The sequence below is a fragment of the Toxorhynchites rutilus genome, chromosome 3, assembly GCF_029784135.1.
Source record: "Toxorhynchites rutilus septentrionalis strain SRP chromosome 3, ASM2978413v1, whole genome shotgun sequence".
NCBI classification, from domain to species: Eukaryota; Metazoa; Arthropoda; class Insecta; order Diptera; family Culicidae; genus Toxorhynchites; species Toxorhynchites rutilus.
Window position 1 is genome coordinate 67,992,212 of NC_073746.1, and position 22,966 is coordinate 68,015,177.

Below are 22,966 nucleotides of genomic sequence, written 5' to 3' on the forward strand. Positions count from 1 at the left end.
TCAACGTTTCACTGCTGTCTGAGATGGTGCATTTGTATTTCGTGCGAGCGATTTATGCGCGTCTGATTCGCAGTGGCAGTTAAAAGATTGTGCCTCGCTGCTCGTTCTGACAGCACGGGTAGATGAGCACAGAAATGCACACAACAAGTATATTAAAAATTGGAAATGCATCCATTTTCATCAATTTAAACCATTTTGGACTAGAGAATCGTAATTTATGGCATGTCATGCAGATCGTAGAGAATTTACGGTTTGACAAGTCTTCAAAATTCATGCGAATGCATTTCCAAATTGTGAATTTGGAAAAAAAAGCAGCTACTAACAATTCTCAACGATCAGCTTCCTCTCGTATTTTTATTTGTACCAATCCAAATTGCACAGATACATTCGTTTATTCGTACCAACTACGGGGTTGAAACCATAATCGCACATCGCACTCCACCTATCCAATATATCACACAACGAATTGAAACAAAGATCTGGTCGGTTCTCAATGCTCCTTCCCAGGTTGCACACGTCTGACCCACAAAAAAAAACACTTCTCCCGAAATTGAACTTAGATTGGCTAAAAACAGAATGTACAAACGTACAAAGCCCCTTTCCATCGTTTAATCATCAGTCAAATTGTACCAAATTCTAATCCTCCGAGAACCGAGAACCGGACAACAACACACAAAAACATCGGGGTGGCGACGTTCGGGGATTTTCTCTATGTCGGGAAAATTGCAACATTTTTCAATCGATTTGCTTTCGACACACAGCTCAACGCGATTTGGTGAAGCGTGTAAAAAACCTCGACGGAATAACGCAACAAAAAATGTCTCTTCTATACAGCGAGCTTTTGCTGGCTACCTTACACGACCCGGCGTCCACCCTCCTTCTCGGTCAAGCACAATTTTGGGTTGCCTCGGAATGGCAATTTGATGGTTTTTCGTATGTACGCCGCCACCTTCTCATCTGGAACTGGAAGTAGCCAAGCGAAATTTGTCGGTAGGATGTTAACGTGCAAAAAAAATCCGTATATGGATCCGATGAAAGAGATTTTGTTTTTTTCTTCTCGTCTGCTAAAATCCCGGTGCATATTAAATGGGATCAAATTTGAACTTGCCAACGCCCGATACAAAGCGAACGTCTCTTGCGTAGCTTTGGGAGCTGAAGGGAAGATTGACTTTGACGATTATCGAACGAAGTGTGTTTTTCTCTTTGTACACTGCTGGATGACCATTTCCTCCATCCACTAAATCTGTCGCAGATGCCTTGAAAGGAGTAGAAATCTGGTGAGCGCTCATAACTGGCGAAACGCGACGTTATATTGCGTTCCTTAAATCGTGTCACGGAAATAAGGTGCAAGCGGACATCAAATTGTGCCGAGGTCACTCAAGCCCACCTCTACTTCCACTCCCTCGCGCATAAACACTTCACGAACACAGGTTGCACACAAGAACCGATGCATGCTGCTATCACCAACGATGATGGTACGTGATTTTGCACTCGGGTAAAGGCACACGTGCAGCCGGAATTACTGCAGTTTGTTTGTTTGCCAATACAAACCTTGATCCGTGCGAGAACCCTGGATTATAGTTTTGAAGGTCAAGAAGATGGTGATATTCTCCTCTGTATACACGTGCAAAATGATGACATAAAGAAAAACTCTGTCTGCCATCAATCGATTTCATGGTTTGTGGACGAACAAGAGTATCCTTGGGGCTTATGCTGGTCTTTAGGAAGAGTTTCGTACATTTACGCGCATGAATAGATTTGGTCCGAGGTCTTTGGACGACCTACTTTATGTTGAAGGAAAACAAAGACGGACACATAGATGCAACATAAGGAGCTTGCTCTGGAAAAGGAACATTCACGGAGTAGGACGTAATTTCATCAAATGTGATGTGATTCGTTTACATTTATAATCTTGAATACAAGCTTAGTGAGCTATGAAGGTATTCTCAAGATTACCTTGGAATTTTATCATTTCAAGCTATCACATTGAAATTTATCCACTAAAGGGTGTGTCACATCAAATTGCATCACGGAAAAAACGCTGTAGAAATTCGCCCAGTAGACCGATCCTTTTGAAAATTTTAGACAGTAAAATAAAAACTATTAAACAACTATTGGCATTTTCTTTTTATTCATACTTCGAGCCCAAGCCCGTATGCTCGCACCTTCCTCTTTACCCCGTCCATAAGGTTCTGTACAACGTCAGAAATCCAGAAATCCATTTTGAACAGAAATCCATTTTCTCTTGAAGTCCGCCTCCGATTTGACAACTTTTGGGTTCTTCCGGAGGGCCTGCTTCATAATCGCCCAATATTTCTCTATTGGGCGAAACTCCGGCGCGTTGGGCGGGTTCATTTCCTTTGGCACGAAGGTGACCCCGTTGGCTTCGTACCACTCCAACACGTCCTTTGAATAGTGGCACGAAGCGAGATCCGGCCAGAAGATGGTCGGGCCCTCGTGCTGCTTCAATAGTGGTAGTACGCGCTTCTGTAGGCACTCCTTAAGGTAAACCTGCCCGTTTACCGTGCCGGTCATCACGAAGGGGGCGCTCCGCTTTCCGCAAGAGCAGATAGCTTGCCACACCGTGTACTTTTTGGCAAACTTGGATAGTTTCTGCTTGCGAATCTCCTCCGGAACGCTGAATTTGTCCTCTGCGGAGAAGAACAACAGGCCCGGCAGCTGACGAAAGTCCGCTTTGACGTAGGTTTCGTCGTCCATTACCAGGCAATGCGGCTTCGTCAGCATTTCGGTATACAGCTTCCGGGCTCGCGTCTTCCCCACCATGTTTTGCCTTTCGTCGCGGTTAGCAGCCTTCTGAACCTTGTACGTACGCAGGCCCTCCCGCTGCTTGGTCCGCTGGACGAATGAACTTGACAAATTTAGCTTATTGGCGACATCCCGGACCGAACTTCTCGAATCACGTCTAAACTGCTTAACTACGCGCTTGTGATCTTTTTCACTGACGGAGCATCCATTTTTTCCGTTCTTCACCTTCCGGTCGATGGTTAGGTTCTCGAAGTATCGTTTTAGTACTCTGCTGACCGTGGATTGGACGATTCCCAGCATCTTACCGATGTCCCGATGTGACAACTCCGGATTCTCGAAATGAGTGCACAGGATTAATTCACGACGCTCTTTTTCGTTCGACGACATTTTTCCAAATTTACGAAAAATTGACAGTGAAGCATTGCCAACGTGATCTATACACTCTTATCTGATTATAAGCGAAAGCTGAAGATATAATTCCTGAAAATTAAATTTCTACAGCGTTTTTCCCGTGATGCAATTTGATGTGACACACCCTTTAATCAGGCTCATCGCGAGCAGAAAATATTTTCTTACGAACTGAATATGATTCAGATCTAAGAATATTTTCCGTGAAATACAGACGAAACATGAAAAAACTCTAACAAACAGTGAATTATTAGTTTAAAATGCAACCCATATTCTAACAATTGATTAACAGATTTTTTTTGCATGCTGCAGTCATCATATCTATATCTCCTTTTATTTCTCAGCTACTAATCAGTGATACAATACAAACTCATTTTGTGAAAAGTCGCATCAATTAGCATATTGAATTTTTACGCTCCACTCCACAATATGTTCCACGTAAAAAAAACGCATAAATTTCTGCACCCGCGTAAATTCCGAAATCCGTGTAAAAGCCGCGTAAAAAAGCCGCGTAAAATAAAACCGCGTATAAAATAACCGCGTAAAAAGCGACTTCAGTGTAATTTGAATTCCAAAAATCTATAATTTAAATACCTATTTTGTAATGATTCCATAGCAGTAAAATTCAAAATTCCAAAATTCAGAAATTTAGAATAATAAACATTAAAATTCAAAAGTCTAAAATATATAAATATAAGCTAAAATTTAAAAAAGTATGAAATTGGAAAAATCGTAATTTACTATGACCTTTTTTTTAATAATTCAAAATAATCGAAATTATCTAGAATTCAAAATAATCGAAGTTATCTTGAATTCAAAATAAAAAAAAATATTAAATTCAAATTCTGCAATCAGAAAATCGAAATAATGTATCATCCAAAAATTAAAATTCCAATAATTTGAATTCCAAAACTCTATTGGTGGGCCTGGACTATGTTAATGGAACACTGGCAGAACACTGGTACATAATGAAATTTTTATGTGGGTATGAAGTGGAAACTGGAATGGGGATAGCTCATTCAGAATTGTCGTAAACTATCTTTTTATAAGATGGTTATATCGAGTATTTCTGAATGTGGCAGATCTCTATCATGTTCTAAGTAGACACTTTTAGATATTGGTTTCGATTCCCAATCTGTCAAGGATCTTCCCGGTTTGGAAATTTTCTTGACATGCCTTAAAAAAACTTTGGGTCTGAAGTTGGGATTATCATTATGATAATGTCGATAAGGATAGGACCATTGTTTTTCTTTTAAAGTTTTTGCCTATTTATGATGTTCGATTAATAGAAATTCATGCCTGCAACAGAGTCAGTTCGCTGTTTTGTTTTATAATACTGAAATCTTAATCCGATTGTAAATAGCAGTCAAATGTTGCGACATTTCGACTAATTTGATCCGAACAAAAAACAAAATTGCGATAGTTATACAACAAAAAAGTTTTCGAACATTTTGTATTATAACTATCGTCAACTAGAGTAAAACACAATTATGATTACGTAGAAATATTCTCTAATGATGAATACTCCTTAGTGTTCAAGGAATTGTTGAATAATATTAATTTTTCACTGAACTACAATTAAACGAAAGTTGACCCAATCTCACCCCTTAGAGGGGGTGACAATGGATCAAAGTAGTGCATATTACTTCCTATTAAGAATTGTGTTTAGAAATAAAATAAATTTAAAAGTTAAAAACAAATTTTCATTAGGGTGATCATTTCCATTATAGGGTTGCCCAAAAAATCTTTTTTTTTCCATTTTTGTTCCAAAAAAATTGTTTTTTAAATTCATAACTTTTGAACTACAACTGCGATTCGGGTGATCTACATATCAAATTCAATCGGCGATCATTTCCATTTTTGGGTGGTCCGAAAGATAATTTTTTTCTCATTTTTTCCAAAAATTACTTCCTTTGAAAACTCATAACTTTCGAACTGCTTCACCGATTCAGATGATCGACATATCAAACTAAAGCCAATTAGCTAGTCTCTTTTCGAAAAATACTACACTCTCAGAAATTTCAGATTTTGGTCTTGTAATTATTGATGGTATGTGATATTCGGATATGTTATGTAACACCTCAGCTTTTAATAAAAAATATAAAAAATATGGTGACCTTAGTTCCGAAACCATGTGAGCTATGAAAAACAATTACAAAAACAAAATCTGTTTTTTTTTTCAAGTGTAATGTTTTTTAGAACTAGCTCATTGAGTTTAATTTGATATATCGATCATCTAAATCGGTCCAGTAGTTCAAAAGTGATGAATTTTTGAAAAAGTTAATTTATTTGGAAAAAGGAGGAAAAGTTGATTTTTTGGACCACCATCAAATGGAAATTGCCATCTCGATTAAAAAAAAAATTAATAAAAAAATACGGGTCTAATATTTTACGATGAGGAATAAAATTACCAATTTTCATGAAAATCAGACAATCACTATATCGGTTTGGCATGGAATTCAATTGTGTGCTTGACCCATTCTCACCCCCACTCAGTGTAAATAAGAGATTATTTCGAAAATATTCAAATTCGGATGGAAAAAAAATTGATGCTCAAAATCAGTAATTACTCATCTGGCAAGACTTTAAAGAATAATTCTATCCAATATTTACAATTTTAGTAGTTCTGTATAATGCTGGGCATGAGATTTTTTCTAAGGTGTTATTTGATGGGTATTACACATCAAACTTTGATAAATTATTAAATAGTAACTATTTGTACTACAGTTAAGTGTTGTGCATTGAGAGTTGTGTCTCCCATTAGACCGGCTTACAGCTTTCAAAAATATTCGCAATGTTTGTCAAGATCTTACTAATACACCCATCTTTTTTTTACGTGGCTTTTTGCGCAGCTTTTTTACGAGTTTTTTTTTTACGCGGATTTTCTAATAACGCGGTTTTTTTTGCGCGGGTTTTCAAATTAACGCGGTTTTTTTACGCAGTACCCGCTTAAAAAAAAGATTAGTGCCATATCACATCTCCCCCTCAGCTCACATTTTTCTCTTATGTTCCCTCAGAGCATATTACGGTAATTAGTGCTTATAACGAAGCTTAGCGCTTATGTAGGAAATTAGTGCCGCACCGCATCACGATTCTTACGTGGATTTTAGGTGTTAGGTAACGTGTAGCTCACCGGACTGTACAACGGGACAGGGTTTTAACGGGCAGCGATTCGTGAATGGATTTACCTGTCTACTTAGCTCTGGACGATCCAACAGTGATACTGCACGTGCATCGGCAGTAGAGTGTACAGATCACAAGGGAATCTTCTAACAACAGCAGATGACCTCATTCGTGAGGAAAACCGAACTATAGCTACCAGTAACCAACGAAATTACAGGAAAAAACTACGGGTTTTCGGAAGCTAGTAACACTCAACTTTTTACTTCCGTTCTACGTAAGGCTAGTCCCATTTGATATCTATCATTAGATGACATGTGTTTTTTACGCGGATTTTCCAATTAACGCGGTTTTTTTACGCGGATCTTCGAATTAACGCGGTTTTTTTACGCGGATTTTCCAATTAACTCGTTTTTTTTACGAGGTACGTAAAAAAACCTGGGTGTATTAACTTTCTCCATTTTTGACCCAATTTCATCCCCAGAACCCGTTTTCACCCCCATCGACGGTATGTCGCAAGAACGATTCTGAAATCTTTTAATTTTTCGTTACCTTTTTCGTAGAGTGACCCCCCTATATAGAAATCAAAGATGTAGTCCTACGTCAAAATATAGAATTCAAAAATCTGAACTTTCGCAAATTTTGTAATCTAAAATCTCAAATTTTAAAATTTAATATCAATTCAATAATCTAATAAATTAATTCCAATATTTAAATTTTTAAAAATTTTGAATCCAAAAATCTAAAAACCGAAACAAAAAAGTAGAATTAAAAAATTCACGAAACTAAAATGCAAAATATCTAAAATTCAAAAATCGAGAATCCAAGGAATTAAAAACAATTAAAAAAACATTTATTCAAGTCAAAAGAGACTCACAAAAAAGGACTGAAATACCATATCAAGTTCCATTCTAAGTTATAGGGGTTGCAAATTGAATCATGCTCGTGCAACATCAAGTAGCTGATAGCTGTAATGTATAAAATAAGAATATAGGCAATTTGAACATAATTGTGACCAAAAGCCTAATCATTGATTTATATCTTTTTTTATTATTATTAATTTGGGCTACCCCAGTGAAATGTAATTGAGCAACCCTACACCCAAAATTGATTTTTAACTCATGTTTTGTCATCCCGATTTATGGCATTAAATGAGACATAACATAACAGAAAATGTCATGACTCACAAATACTGGTAAGCATTTGTATAATATACATGGTACAGCAATATAAGATTAATACGAGCGAGCGACACAAAAGACAAATAAGCTTTCCGCATACTTTGCCACATACTAAGCCCAGACCGAGATAGATATTGTTCTTCTTCATGCGCTCCTTTTTTACTCTTAGCAAACACTTCTCAACTTCATTTTATAATCAGGTGCAATATTATCACGTATTTGCTGAACACTGCTGAAGCATCATTAGCCATGTGGATAGCGTAGACGTGTAAAATAGCTTTGTATTCCAGCCGGCCTTGGTTCGATCCCCATTGACGACGTCGTATGGACTTTTTTTTGGCACAATCCCAAATGAAATGAGAAAAGAATACAGAAAGAGATGTCTGCTCGGCAACATACAAACCATTCTTAAGCTTTTGAAACAGCTCATTATTTGCGCATTTGACTCTCCAACACACGGAATGGCATCATTTCTGCCAAAGATGAAATGTTTTCTGCCAACGCTAGTTTGGGTGTAGTAAAGTATTGCGTACCAAAGACTGACGAATCTCTGTAGCAGCATGTCCGAAAAAAAACTGGAAGCTATTGAGAAGCAGAACAGAGGGTCCAAAGCCCCTAAGGAGTATGGTTGTAATAGCTGTGTTATCCATGGCTATTACTTTTAGGGGTTTAATCAAAAACTCTACCGCTTACGGAGCCTGTGGACCGTCGCAATGGGAGTTCTCTAAAGCGTACGCGCGATGGGTAACGGAAAATATCGCCGGGACGATTATTTTTAGAGAAGTTCTCTCGGTTACCTTCTCAGGTTTCCCACAATTCACTATTCGCCATCGCAGTTAAAGTTCTATACAGAGTACGTGCGATGAATAACGGAATATATCACCGGTCCGATTGGTTTAAAAGGAGTTATTCAGTTACCTTCTCAGGTTAATACTTTGGGAAAAGTTGAGGATAGTTTTAGGAATCTTTTCTACAATGTCGTTATAGATCATATGTTCTGTCGCGTATTCCGAAAAAATGGTTAAGTCTCAGAATTTTTTTTTCCAGATAAAAGTACAATTTCAGGATATCAGCTCCAAGATTTTTTTTTCAAATCCCTGAATTCACGTATGTTTGGTTTTCGAAAAACTTTAACTTTGTCGGCTTTGTGACACTAGTATAAATTGTCCGATTGAGCTGAAATTTTTGCATTGGGTATTTTGACATAGGACTATGTCTTTGATTTCTATATAGGGGGTCACTCTGCGAAAAATGTAATGATTTATTAAGAGTTTTCAAACGCATATTACTCAAAATGGTTATTGCGACATATGTTGTGTTATATATCATTAGTCAGAAAATTTATCCAGAATTTTTTTTTGCTTGAAACATAAATACTGAATAGAGTAAGAAAAGTTAACAATTTGACGATTTAATTGGGTATGTTTTCTTTTGATTGCACTATCCACTCGCTTCCTCCCCGACGCAACGAGCCATCTTTTTGCCTAAATTCGATCGTTAGCTAATAATGTGAGTTGATGCGTAAGATGAATTATTCTCCATTTACCGATAATAGGCATTAATTTTATTATATTGTATGTTGTCTAATCAATTTGTGCTCAATTCATGTTTTTATCGTATAGGTCTCACTACTAACAATTTGTGTAATTGTGGTCCAGGATGTCATAATATCGAGTATGTTGTTTGGTTATTTAAAAATGCAATATATGTATTTAAATGGCTGCTGATTTAGAAGGTCGAAAGGGTATACCCACGTAAATCAGATTATGATAGCTTGAGTAGTCGTGATCTTACAGGGCTAAAAAGGGCTATTACAAACAATGTTCCGGACAACGTGATAACGAAGGAGATAATGCTATTTTTATCTATAATATATTTTTGTAGTCATAGATTGATTTGACTCAGTCTTATATTTATGTAGGTCTTAACTATTTAAACTTGTGTTTGAAAATGATACATGGTGACTCTTTGTCTTCTTCAGCATGATTGAATAAACAGAAAAAAATGGTAGTAATGGCTTTAATGGTATTTTGGTGTACATTTTTGAATAGAATGCGGTACCGAATTCTACCACGTTATGTCATCTAACCCGTTAAAAGGATACAAATACATACAGGAAACGGTTTTTCCAGGGCATCCATTTGATGTATCAAAAGAGTTAAAAAATACACATTTTGAACAATGAAAAAATCAATTTAAATGCAATCACTACACACAATCAAAGAACTATTTCAAGATCCCGTCCATGCCCCTAGGCTCAGACCCATCAACTTTTTTAATGAATAGCAACATTTTGCAGAACATTCCGTTTAAAATTCACAGATCACTTTTTTCCATACATTTATTAACACCCTAATATGCATATTAGGGTGGCAGCGAAAATGGTCATGTCAATTTTTAAATTCCAAAGTTTTGATTTTTTGATCCTTGAAAATCTTCCAAGGGGGGGAGGAAAGGAAATTTAGAAAATCGAATTTATTTTTCGATGCCAAATGACTTAAAAAGGCATGAAACGTCGAAATCTGGTGTTTTTTATCCCTTTTGTTTATTTTAGGCTCATTAGCATTTTAGCTGTAACAGTGCCGAATTTCAATCGTGTACATGTCACATGTTTATCATATCTATAATTAGCATATTACACAGTTGCCATTTTTTTTCGGCGTTAGAGTATTCCCTTCTATACCATTGCATATGGTACACATTTAAACAGTTGCCATTTAGGCGTAAGAGTTTTCGTTCTGTTCTTCCATTATCCAGTTAGACCGGACAGCGGAGACAGTTGATTGATCATTGTTGAGTTATTTATAGAACAGCAGCCCGATGTGTCTTGCAGAGCAGAGCAGTTGTATGGATGAATCGATCTTATTTCGACCGTGGATCGATCTCCATAGCTGATGATTATTGCGTGGACGTAGTTATTCTGTAACAACACAAAGATGGTCAATGAGGGCCCTGAGTTTTGAACTCACGATCGATCGCTTACTAAGCGAACGCGCAACCAATGTGGCTACGGAGGCCCCCCAAAATCTGGTGTTATCACGAAACAAAATTTTTGGCCGAAAATCGACTTTTTGGGACTTTTGGCCTGAGTGGCCAAAAAATCAAAACTTTGAGTGCTTTGAGTCACCCCTAAATCATGTCCGATTGAGCTGAAATTTCGCACAGGTCAGTTTTTTGGACCTATAAACAAAATGGTCGGTTCTTTTAATTCGATAATTATTTTTTCTCCTTTCCCTCTCAAGGCTAAGTCCTAAAAGGTCGATTTTGGATTTTTTTTTCGAGATGACACCAGATCTCGACGTGTCATGCATTTTTAAGTCATTTGGCATCGAGAAAAAAAAATCCGATTTTCCAAATTTCCTTTACTCCCCACTTGAAAGATTTTCGAGGATCAAAAAATCAAAACTGTGAGCGCTTTGAGGCACCCCTAAATCATGTCCGATCGAGCTGAAACTTTGCACAGATCTTTTTTTTGCCAATTGACAAAATGTACATGGTCGGTTTTTGAAATTCAATGATGAAATTTTTCCCATACATCCATTGCCACCCTAATATTCTTGGTTCATTGCGATCTTCAACACGTATTTCTGTGCTGTTGGGTTCGATTGGTTATCATAAACGGTGACATTGATGGATGGTTGGTGAACTAGTTATCAACCACCTAATGAACCATGCATGTTTGTATCGTTTACTGACATTCAATGTGCAACACGCTCAACTTGCGATGAGTAATGTGCGATGGCACTGTGCACTGTTTGTTTATTTCTCCAACCTGCCTGAATCGTGCAAATAACAAAGTAAATTGCTGTAAACAATCGCTTCGCCACCTGGCGTGAAACTCGGAATGACTGACATTTGATAGATTAAAGCATGATAATGGTTGAACGGCCGGCTGATATAAACAATGTTAATTAGAGGCGTGTTGTGGGTGGTGCGGTTACTATCCATATCCCCAAGTGCATTTGAAAGCGTAGCTAGGTCAAACTTGCGAAGTCGATTGTTGTTACTGCTGGATACCTGTCAAGTCACGATCCGACTAGGCGTGCACTATGTCTGTTGTAGCAGAGTTAAGCTTACTTATTCGGAATTAATTTTCCGATACCGATGAGATAAATTTTAACCACCATTGTTCCGCTGTTGCGAAAACTAGCTTCGCAGCAAGATTAGAGGGTAAAACTTTTTGCCCCTCATCGAGTATTACATCGCCCGATTTCAACTTCCGAAGAATACTCATCCTTCGAAACGGATCGAATCGATTGACATTGTAACGTGACTGGGAGGATAGGGCAAAAGTTTTCCTCGCTTCGACATAGTTCTGCAGCAATTTATGCATGATGACAATGCACAATTAACAAATCGATAACACCCGAAGGATGCAACTGAGCTGAATCCTGCCAACGGGGGTTGGCGCTGAACTTACTTTGTAGTACTCGATTATCATTATCGCCTCTGGTTACGGATCCAGTTGTGAAAGGAGGTTATGGGAGTAAACTTTCCGGTATGTGCTACAGGAAGTGTCTTAACAATTGATCCTCGGGATGGTGACATCGTAATCTCTCTAAGGATAATTGCTCAGATGAAGAACTAGTCACTGTCGCTGTCTATTGACAGTACAAACTTAGTTCAAAACAATGTTGAGGACTTTGAAGAGTCCTGGAACAATTTTGTAGAAATTTTCAATGAGTTTCAATAGTTCCGCAAGCATATTTTAATTGTTCCCAAATATTTAGTTTCATTAGCTATGTAAAATGAACTTTGAACAGTGAAATACTTTGAATGCAAGAACATAACAATCAAGTACGTGAAACCCTTCAATTTCTAACATGTAAATATGGAGCGAAAACACCTCATAAGTTGAATAAAGGAAATACACAAAAACACGAAGAAATAGTTAATTTCCGAATACATTTATAATTCTGTTCGAGCATAAACCGAAACAGCGCTCTCGGGACAGCCAAATTTACACCCACCTCTCGGGTGGGTAAAGGTGTTTGCTGCCCTCCGATGCTTACTCTTTATTCCGGGGAGGCACATATTCACCGCTGTCAACCGGAAGACTTTTCATAAATGAAAATCATTGTATTGTGTTGCAAGCACAGAAAACGAGTAATCGAAATAATGGTCTCACTGGTTCAACGCTTCCCGAGCAGGAGGAACAACCGAGAGGGAATGAGGATTGTGTCCCGTGAACCTCTGCTGCTGCTGCTGTTGTTGTTGCGAGAAGTCAAGTGGTTCGGTTTTATGTGGACCTCTTGTTGGAGAAATTAAGCGGTTTGTTGTGCAACTGGAAACCATTAAATATTGATTCCGAATGGGGTGTGTGGCAAAATTTATCACTGGAGAGATCGTTTAAGTCATGAAAGCAAATGTATAACACAGTAAGGCAGGGTTGGGGCACTGGTTTCTTCCCTGTTGCTGGTACAAACTTGCTTGGTTGGTCGAGAAGAAAGGTTGCCGCAAATGAAGTGGTGTTAAAGTACATAAATTGTTTTTTACGTTCCGCTCTCTGTATGCAAATCGTGCTGTATGTTGAATTGTGTTTTGTTTTGCTGAATTTAGTCGAAAATAAATCATTGAAATATTTCTAATGTTGTCATTTTCTTTTGACTTTTGCAGGTTACGTAAGAGAGGCAAACAAAGGTAGGTACTTTCAACATTATACAGATGGACTCTGGGAAAGTTGTTAGAAAATATGATAGTTTCTGCAAAACATCAAGAAAGATTAGAAAGTTATAATTGTTTGTGCTTATCTTGGTTATATATCAGCCATTCCATGCCAAACCGATATAGTGGTTCTCATATTTTCGTCAAAAGTGGTAGTTTTGTTCTTTATCGCAAATTATGAGACCCGTATTTTTTTGTTTTTTTGTTAGGGTGACTATTTTCCCTAAAGGTGGTCAAAAAACATTTTTTCGCATTTTTGCCACAAATGACTTTTTTCTTGAATTCATAACTTTTGAACTACTAAACCGATTCAGATGATCGACATATCAAATTAAAGCTAATCGCTAATCGATAATCTTTTTTGAAAAAATTCTATACCTGAAGAAAATTTGAATTCTGCTCTTGTTATTATTGATTGTATTCGTTTTTTATTGTTTTCATAGTCTCGGGACCAAAGGTGCCATAGTTTTTTCTATTTTTTCTGGAAAGCTGAGGATTTTTCACATAACATATCTCGAAACCAGGGAAGCGTCTTTTTTCGTTTTTGAGTTATGATTTTTCGAAGTTAACCGAAAGTAATTTGATATGTCGATCATCTAAATCGGTCTAGTAGTTCAAAAGTTATGAATTTTTGAAAAAAGTCATTTTTGGCAAAAATGCGAAAAAATGTTTTTTTTTGGACCACCCTCAAATGGAAATGGTCACCCCAACAAAAAAAAAAAATAAAAAATACGGGTCTCATAACTTGCGATAAGAACAAAACTACCACTTTTGACAAAAATCTGAGAACCACTATATCGGTTTGGCATGGAATGGCTGATATTTGGAAACGGCTTTCGATTGGGGATATCTAGAGTCGAAGATTTGAATAACTGAATGTGAAAAAATGAACGAGGAAGAACTGTGAATAACACTTAATGAGCATAGAACAGCACTAGAAAAAAATCACAAAAGGTGAAAAAACAAGATAAAAGAATGAACCAGCAGGCACTAAACAGGCAAATTAAATATTGCCTTGGTGAACCGTTTGCCCTTTTTCGTTGCCCGAATCCTTTTACGCTTGTGCGAATCAAAGTATTTGCCGATTGATCGTTTCACTGAATAATTCGTTTTCGTTTGTTCAAATAGGATCTTACAGAAATCATTTCCCCAAGTGACATTCTTTTGCTTTTACGTGCTACAAATCTTGACACAAAATAGAACGAGATAACTCTGCTTCGGTTCGCACTTCATGATACACGAGCATGTAAACCAAAACCGTCATGAACGGTTTCGGTGCAGAAATTTAATATTCTTTGCCTCTAACTCATTACTAGTCGAATCTCTCCATGCATCATGAAGTAGCAGAATCATACGGACTACGCGAATGAATCATATTCAGTTACTGCAACACAATCTGACCCATAATTGTCAGCGAGTGCAACACTGTGTGAACATTTAGCTAGCTAGATGCCCAGGGAAGGGCAGACAGATTATATATATTTTTTTTTAACGATGCTATCCCTTGCAATATACACAACTTTTCACAACTATAGAACCACTCATTTTTTCTGAATTTCCAGAGATATGTAAGAAGTCGGTTGAATTGAAGTATATAGTGTAGGATATAATAACTATCTTCATTTAAAAGACTGGTTATTTAAACTTTATTGTTGGTTCCAAGCCCGGAACATTAAAAAAAAACTGAAAAACCAGTAACTATAGTAACTATAGAACCAGATGGAAAAACTCTCACTCCTTTACAAAATTAACGTCAATTTCACATGAATTATATTAAGGTTATAAAATCGTAGGTCATCTTTAGTTCTCAATCAGATCCAATAACCCATTCGGGGTGATTTGACCAAGTTGCGCTATGTTGTAGTGTGTATTTCGTTCTACGCAGAGGATACTGCTCGTTTAAGCTCTTCAAATCACTCATACTTCTTGTAAGCTACATTTACTACTCGTACGACCACTCCTCATAAACTCTTGATAAGGTTTTTATCTGTTAAACAAGCTGATCGGTCCACAATCTGAAGCCTTTATTTTTAAACCAAGCCATGACTCTCCGGATTTCATGAATTGATGGCAAATTACCCAATTATCAAATTGTATTTGATATAAAAACAGCCGTAAATGATTCTGAAGTATTTCGTTGCATATCTGACTGTTTATTCGCGTTGATGGTATGCTACCTCAACCAGGCCTTTTTGAGAAAATTCTCCCCAAACCATAAAAATTCCATCTCCAAAGCTGCAGATCCAAAAACTAATGTGGAAGCTGATGCCATGGGTTTTTGCATCAAAAACATTGTGATAATTGGGTACCAATTCATAAAATCCGGAAAGTCATGACATGGTTTAATGAATAGGGGCTTCAGATTCTGGACTGGTCGGCTTGTTTACCATATCAAAACCCTATCAAGAACTTATGAGAAGTGATCGTACGAATAGTAGATGTAGCTTACAAGAAGTATGGGTGATTCGAAGAGCTTCGAAACGAGCAGTATTCTCTGCATAGAACGAGATTCACTCTAAAACACGGCGCCAGTTTGGTCGAAACCACCCCGAATGGGTTATTTGAACTGATTGAGAACTAAAGATGACCTACGAAACTTATTTTAATTCATTTGAAATTGACGTTAATTGAGAGTTTTTCCATCTGGTTCTATAGTTTTGAAACATTGGAATTTTAGTTTTTCGAATGTTTCGCACCTAGACACAACAATAAAGTTCAAATGGGCAGCGTTATAAATGAACATAGCTATTATATACTACACTATATAGTTAAATTCAACCGAATTTTTACATATCTCAGGAAATTAAAAAAAAATTAAGCGGTTCTATAGTTATGAAACGCAGTGTACATTCATACAGATCGCAAAGTTTTACTAGCAACACCGCTCCAGTGAGAAACAAAAATATTCTCGTTTTAGTTTTTGTCCCATTCGCCGCTCTCCGCTAATGGTGACCGAATGATGACATAGTTAGTCATATATCATTTATCGCTCTGCACTTATCTGTGCAGCGTTATTCACTATAGCTAGAATGGGACGATATATGCGGTTCAAACTTGTATGCAGACTTCGAGAGTGGTGTGCGATGTTAGGTACAGCTCCGATATGCAATCAACAGGCTTTGTTCCACGCTTCGTATATTCATTTGGTGCAACAAAAGGGTTTTTTAACTGCGGAAAATTAAGAGCGTGATGAATCACGCACATAAACATGTATCGCTCTATTATTTTATCTATGGTCCTACTTTCGTGACCGGAAATAGAGGAGTCTCCAGCCTTGCTTTAGTACAGATGTTTTTCCCGGCTTTAGTACAGATGTTTTTCCCGGTGACCTTTTTAGGTTTCTTATGGATAACCTAAGTCGTCGGGTGTCAAAATATATGAAGAATTGAGAAAACAGACACACAATGAATCCAAAATATATCATCTGGCCTTCGGGTAATCGAAACATAATCGATTTTTAGGATTTCGGTTCGTCGAGTGGTTGAAAGTCCGCATATACAGAATCGCATCACTTACCACAGTGAATCCTGATTTTTTACCCTACCCACTACCACACATCCTTCCCATGATAAACGCTATAGAGGCGAACCTTCTGGTCTTCGGGCGGCGAATATCATACTAACATTCCTTCCCTTCCCCTGGTGACTGTAAGGACGTGGCCGGCGTCGTTATTGACAATTTAAAGCTCGAATCACCGAAAATTGCACAACAAGAATGATTTGCTAGTCCCAAGCGTAATTCTGTGTGTTCTTTGTGCAATTTGGTTGGTTCAGGTCAATCACGGAGAGCAACTACGAATTGTGCAGTCTACCCAAGCTCAAGCTCAAGCTCGAAATTTGATTCAAATTCCGAATTTTCTAATTTGCATTTTATCGCTTGTTTTGACAGTCACTTCTTTGCAAATGTTTAATATAATAAGTTATATGCAGTATCGATACCTGTAAATAATGTTAAAATAAAGCCAATACCATAAAGAATGTCAAGATTTTTATTATTCAATTATTTATAACATAAAAGTTCAGTAAATTTACATTCAAAACTGAAGTGTTCGGAATTTGAGACAAAACGGTACATCAATTTACATCATCAAATACGAATATTGAATTTTATATTCGAGTAAACCTGATTGACACAGTTTCTGAATACAGTGCGTGAAATTTTAATAAGCGCATATATCTAAATTGTTTGGGTGTGGTAAACTATATTTTTAAAATATAAACATAGTCTCCATAAGGGCTTTTAATATCAAGTTAATTTCACTATTGAATGTCCCAGTCCAATTGTCAACAGTTATTTTAAGTTATGAAAACACATTTTCGGAGTAGAAATTCTTGTAAGCGCAACTCAAATTATTCTCAAAAATAGATTAAAACTTCATAATTGAAATGGTTTAGCTTAGTACTATTTGAAAAAGATGTAGTGAAAAACCTAGGTGCGCTTATAGGAATTTTTCCCACTGTATTCTCTTTAATTGACTTATCAATATCAACTAATACATACAATCATTGGTTGCATACGTTTTACAGAAAAGTTCAACGAAGTGTGGGTTAATAATTATCAATAGTTATTGTACATTTTTTATGAAAACTTTCTTCTTTTTTTTATTAATCCGTTTATTTTTACAGGCTCAGTTACATAAGACTATATTTCTACTAGCATATATTAACATGTTTCCTTAATTCTATGGTTAATAAAATAGGAAACCGATAACTTGCGGTCGACTCGAGTTTAGAAGGGTGACACATTTTCATTAGGAAAAGGATGGGATGTAAGGAGATGTGTGTTCACACTCACACTCACAATCACATTGACATTCTTATTTACACTGACACTTCACACTCAATTCTTAAAACTATCCTTACATCTAATATGTATTTACAATTTAACTTATTCTAATGTTAGTAGGAAGGGAACCGATAGCTCGTGAAGGACAAAAAGGAGGGGAAAGGATGTATGAACACTCACACTCGAAGATCGATGGTGTTTGAGCGAGAACCAGATAACAATAGAGAATATTAGAAGTGTGGATCGCGTTTGCGGTCTATTACTATCTCACTCATACGCTCAGATTTTCACCGTCCGTTTCACTGCACGTATTCGGACTGGGAGTAGTACTTCTTTGCCGGTCAGCTGTTCTTTATTGTAGAAAGTCAGTCGAAATAAACCATTGTACAATACGGTTCGGATTACTGGTGTGATCAATTCACATATACGGAGTTTCAATAAACTGTTCACACGCAAATTAATTACGTGTTTGTAGAACACGTGTCCGAATATAGTTACGCACGAACAGATGGCTTTAAGTAAAACATATATTTGAGACATGTAATCAAGGTCAAACCGAGCCAACACATCTCTCACCGGCACATTGGGTTGCTTTCCTCGAGCCCGAAGGGAGTTTTCTAAATTCGATCTGACGACAAGATACAACTCGTACGACCAAACAACGTGTTCGATGTCGTGGATTAAAACGAAAAAGTAGCGCGTCTAACGAACAGTGATTGGACATGAGTCGGGAGAAGGTGCGAATAAAGTCCTGACTCAAGTCCAGACTTTTGAACCACGGTTTGAGGCTAACCTTAGCCCAATTCATCTTTGTTCCATCTGCGTTGCCAGTTAGCGATGGTATTTTTACGGACTAAAGAATCAAATTCATTGAAGGCGATTTGACGCTGATAAATGTCGGCTTCAATCGCACCCACCTTTGCTAATGAGTTAGCCCGCTCATTACCCGGAATTGAGCAATGTGAAGGTCCCATACAAAGGTGATGACATAACAGCGTCTGGATAAATCACTCAAAATTTCTCATATTCTCTCAAGGAAGTACGGCGAGTGCTTTTCCGACCTCACTGAACGGATAGCTTCGACAGAACTAAGACTATCCGTTACAATGTAATAGTGTTCAACAGGTCATGAGGCGACGCTGTCCAGCGCCCTGTGTATTGCTGTCAATTCAGCAATATACACTGAGCAAGGATTCTAAGAACTGTGGGAGGTGCTAAAAAATTCGTTGAACACTCCAAATCCTGTGGACTCATTCATAAAGGACCCATCAGTAAAGTACATATTATCACAATTGATACGCCCATACTTTGCATTGAAGATCGTAGGAACGATCCCCGATCGATGATAATCTGGAATTCCATGGATTTTTTCCATCCAGAATGAAAATTTAGCCCGATCAGCTGCTCAAAATTTCCGATCACCAATGGGTTCATAACCTTACACCGGATGAGGAACCGAAGAGATAATAAATTGAAGCGATCTTTTAGTGGGAGTACGCCTGCCAAAACCTCGAGACTCATGGTATGCGTTGAGGGCATACATCCCAACGCAATACGGAGACAAAAATACTGAATTCGCTCGAGTTTAATGAGGTGTGATTTGGCAGCTGATTGAAAGCAGAAACTGTCATACTCCATCACTGAGAGAATAGTTGTTCGATACAACATTATAAGATCTTCGGGATGCGCTCCCCACCTGATGCGGGTAATTGTACGGAGAAAGTTTACTCTTTGTTGACATTTTTTACTCAGATGCCTAACATGGGCCCCCCAAGTACATTTGGAGTCGAACCAGACCCCAAGAATGACATAGCATGAGTGATCGGTTAATCCAAAAGTTGAAGCTTTGGTTTCGCTGGTCTATGCTTCCTAGAAAAGACGACCATCTTTGTTTTCTCCGTGGAGAACTCAATTCCTAGACCAATGGTCCAGGTTGAAAAATTGTTCAAAGTATCTTGTAAGGATTATTGCAGGTCGGATTCGTTTGATCCTACGACAGACACCACTCCATCATCTGCAAGTTGTCTTAGGCTACAATTTTGTGTAAGGCAATTGTCAATGTCGCTTACGTAGAAGTTGTACAAAAGGGGGCTTAAACATGGGCCCTGGGGGAGTCCCATGTAAGAGACCCGACTTACTGCCGAATCTCCGTGAGAAAAGTTCAAATGTTTCTCACAAAGCAAGTTATATAACATATTATTCAATAGAGGCGGCAGACCCCGAGATTGTAATTTGTCTGACAAAACCTCTATTGAAACAGAATCAAAGGCCCCCTTTATGTCCAAGAATACTGAAGCCATTTGTTTTTTTTCGGCGTAAGCCATTTGAATTTCTGAAGAAAGCAGCGCAAGACAATTATTCGTCCCCTTTCCCCTGCGGAACCCATATTGTGTATCTGATAGTAGGCCATTCGTTTCAACTCATCAATCAAGGCGAAACAGGATCATTTTCTCCAACAATTTCCGTATACAAGATTGCATTGCTATTGGGCGGTACGAATTGAAGTCGGAAGCGGGTTTTCCGGGTTTTTGAATAGTTATAACTCGTACTTGTCTCCAGTCATCTGGAACAATATTATGCTCCAGAAACCGCAACATCAGGGAGGTTTTTCAGCAAGTTGAACTTAATTCGACCCGATCCTGGAGCAGAATTGTTACATGAAAGCAGAGCAAGAGAGAATTCTACCATCGAAAACTCGGAATCAAGATCGCACCTACCTTGTGGTATATCTCGAACAATTTTTTGCACAGGAGCGGAATCCGGACTAACCTTCCGTGCAAAATTCTAAATCCATCGATGTAAATATTCTTCGCTTTCATTCGATGAACATTTTTTCTCATGTTTCGAGCCACCTTCTCTTATTTTTTCACTGACGTTTCTCGTGACAAACCTTCCACGAAATTTCGCCAATAAGCACGTTTTTTCCCCCTTGATCAAGTTTTTAAATTATTTTTCAATGTCCAAATACATTTGAAAATTCTCAATAGTTCCACGTTTCCGAAAAGCTTTAAATGCGTTCGATTTATCCTGATAAAGCTTGGAACATTGGCTATCCCACCATGGATGGGGAGGCCTTTGACGAATAGTGGAGCCTGGGATGGGTTTCGTTTGAGCGCGAACCGCGCTGTCATAGATCAAACGAGAAAGGAAGTTATACTCCTCCAATGGAGATAAGCCATCTCTGAAATTGATGGCTAGAGCAATCGCGTCCGCATATTCATCACCCCTCCGTATCTGTCATCACGGTCCAAGCGTATAATATTAAAATCGTGGAAAGAGAGATCATCTCGCAAAGAAAGCCAAGTTTCGGATAGAGCAAAAACATCACAATTGAACTTATGAATTAAAAATTTGAATGTATCCAATTTTGGGATAAGAATAAGACAATTCCACTGTAAAACAGTGATATCTCCGACCTCTCTATTTGAATTAGACATCAAGAGAGATAATCATTGCAAGGAGGAACCATGTTTGCATCAATTGTTGCAAAATTGTCAGTTGGGGTGTTTGATGTCCCCTCGAGTGCTGGGTCGTTCGAAGATGAACTATTCCCACGGAAGCCAGGAGGAACCTGATTTTGCTTGTCCGCTGCATTCTATTTTTTAGGCAAACTAACAGGGGATATCACCGGAGGGACTTGTGATTGAATTTTGGGAGGTCACATTTTTGCGCCGGGGATTCCCTTGGGGAATGAACGGTGTGCCCCCGTTAGCTGTGTCCGCTTCCATTTCGTCAACTGGAAACGTGGAAAAGATATTGTGTGAGGAGATTGGTTGTTGTGTTTGTTGGGCCTGTTGAGAAGCGCCCTTTAAAATTTCCGCAAAAGTGCGTTTCGAGCGTTCCTTTAAAGAGCGCTTCTGTTTCTCCCAGCGACTCTTGTAAGTTTCACAAGCTGAGAGTTCATGTGGGGTCCCCCCGCAATATGGGCACTTATGCTCAGTCGCACTGCAGGATTTGCCCACATGTTGCTCTCCGCAAGTGGCACAGCGCTCCTTGTTGGCGCAATAATCTGCTGTGTGACCAACTGACTTGCATTTGTTGCAAGTCATGGGCTTTGGCACGAAGAAACGCAGTGGAAGCCTCAATTTGTCCACCATAACGTAGTCAGGGAGGGCGGAACCAGCAACAGTTACTCGAAACGAGTCGGACGGCGTGAATTTTGTTTTTCCCTCTTCCTGGGACACTTTTCCTATTTGTTGACAGTCCAAAATTTTTAGTCGTCAAAAGGAGCTTTTTAAATCTGCCATCTCCCTCTTTTATCAATGCGCTCGTCAGACCCGTTTCTGTGATCACCCCCGAAGTTTCTACGTTATGGCAGAGCACATAGGCGCGATATTCTAGTGTGAACCTGTTGTCGACAACAATCTCGTTAGCTTACTTCCGATCAGCCACGACAACACGCAGTTTGTTCGGTCTAACCTTACTAAATTCGACCACGGAGGAATATTTTTTTGTCAGATCTTTCATAATCTGAATGACGTTGAGCGATTTTCCGTTGGGTTTGGGCCGGAAGAAAACAACCCATGGGCCAGATCCAGGTGCATCTTCTGGATAGACCTTGACACGAGGAGAGGAAGCAACTGATGGGGAGGACGAGGTCGATTGTTGAGCGGGAGCGGGGTCAGTAGGGCTGGGAGGCAAGTTCGGGAGTTGATCGGAAGCGGGAGCGGGAGATTGAGGGGGTGAAGAGACATCTTCCAAGGGAGGGACGCGTTTAAGCGACTTCCCAGCCCCCGTTGTAGTTAGTGAGGAAGAAACATCAGTTTCAATCTCCATATCAAACTGGTCTCCTTCTGTCATTATGGCAGTTATACAATTATATAATTTTTATTCCTTAAACTAATATGTGTTACACCTAAAGCGCACAACAGTGCGAATGAATTATAACAGTGTCTCAATCGAACCGCGTGATGATCGCTCGGCACAGCTGCAACGATGACGATGATACGCCATACACAGCGATGACACGGCACACGCACCGCACTCACGGTGAAGGATTTCTTCCTCACGCTGGTTGTGATTGATTTTCTCTTCTCTCGCCG

The 22,966-nt window shown here is 38.5% G+C and overlaps 1 protein-coding gene across 7 annotated transcripts in view; it reads left to right on the forward strand.

Annotated features, from left to right (window-relative positions):
• The window catches only part of LOC129775156 (disintegrin and metalloproteinase domain-containing protein 10), a 237,532-nt gene that overhangs the window by 125,539 nt on the left and 89,027 nt on the right, over nucleotides 1-22,966 (forward strand). For all 7 annotated transcript variants that reach the window (XR_008742866.1, XM_055779511.1, XM_055779516.1 and 4 more), the window contains one exon: nucleotides 13,092-13,115. Coding sequence is in view for 6 of the 7 variants with exons in the window: in XM_055779511.1 (XP_055635486.1) it covers nucleotides 13,092-13,115 (24 nt within the window). In the remaining variant the exon portion in view is untranslated. The remainder of the gene's footprint in view (nucleotides 1-13,091; nucleotides 13,116-22,966) is intronic.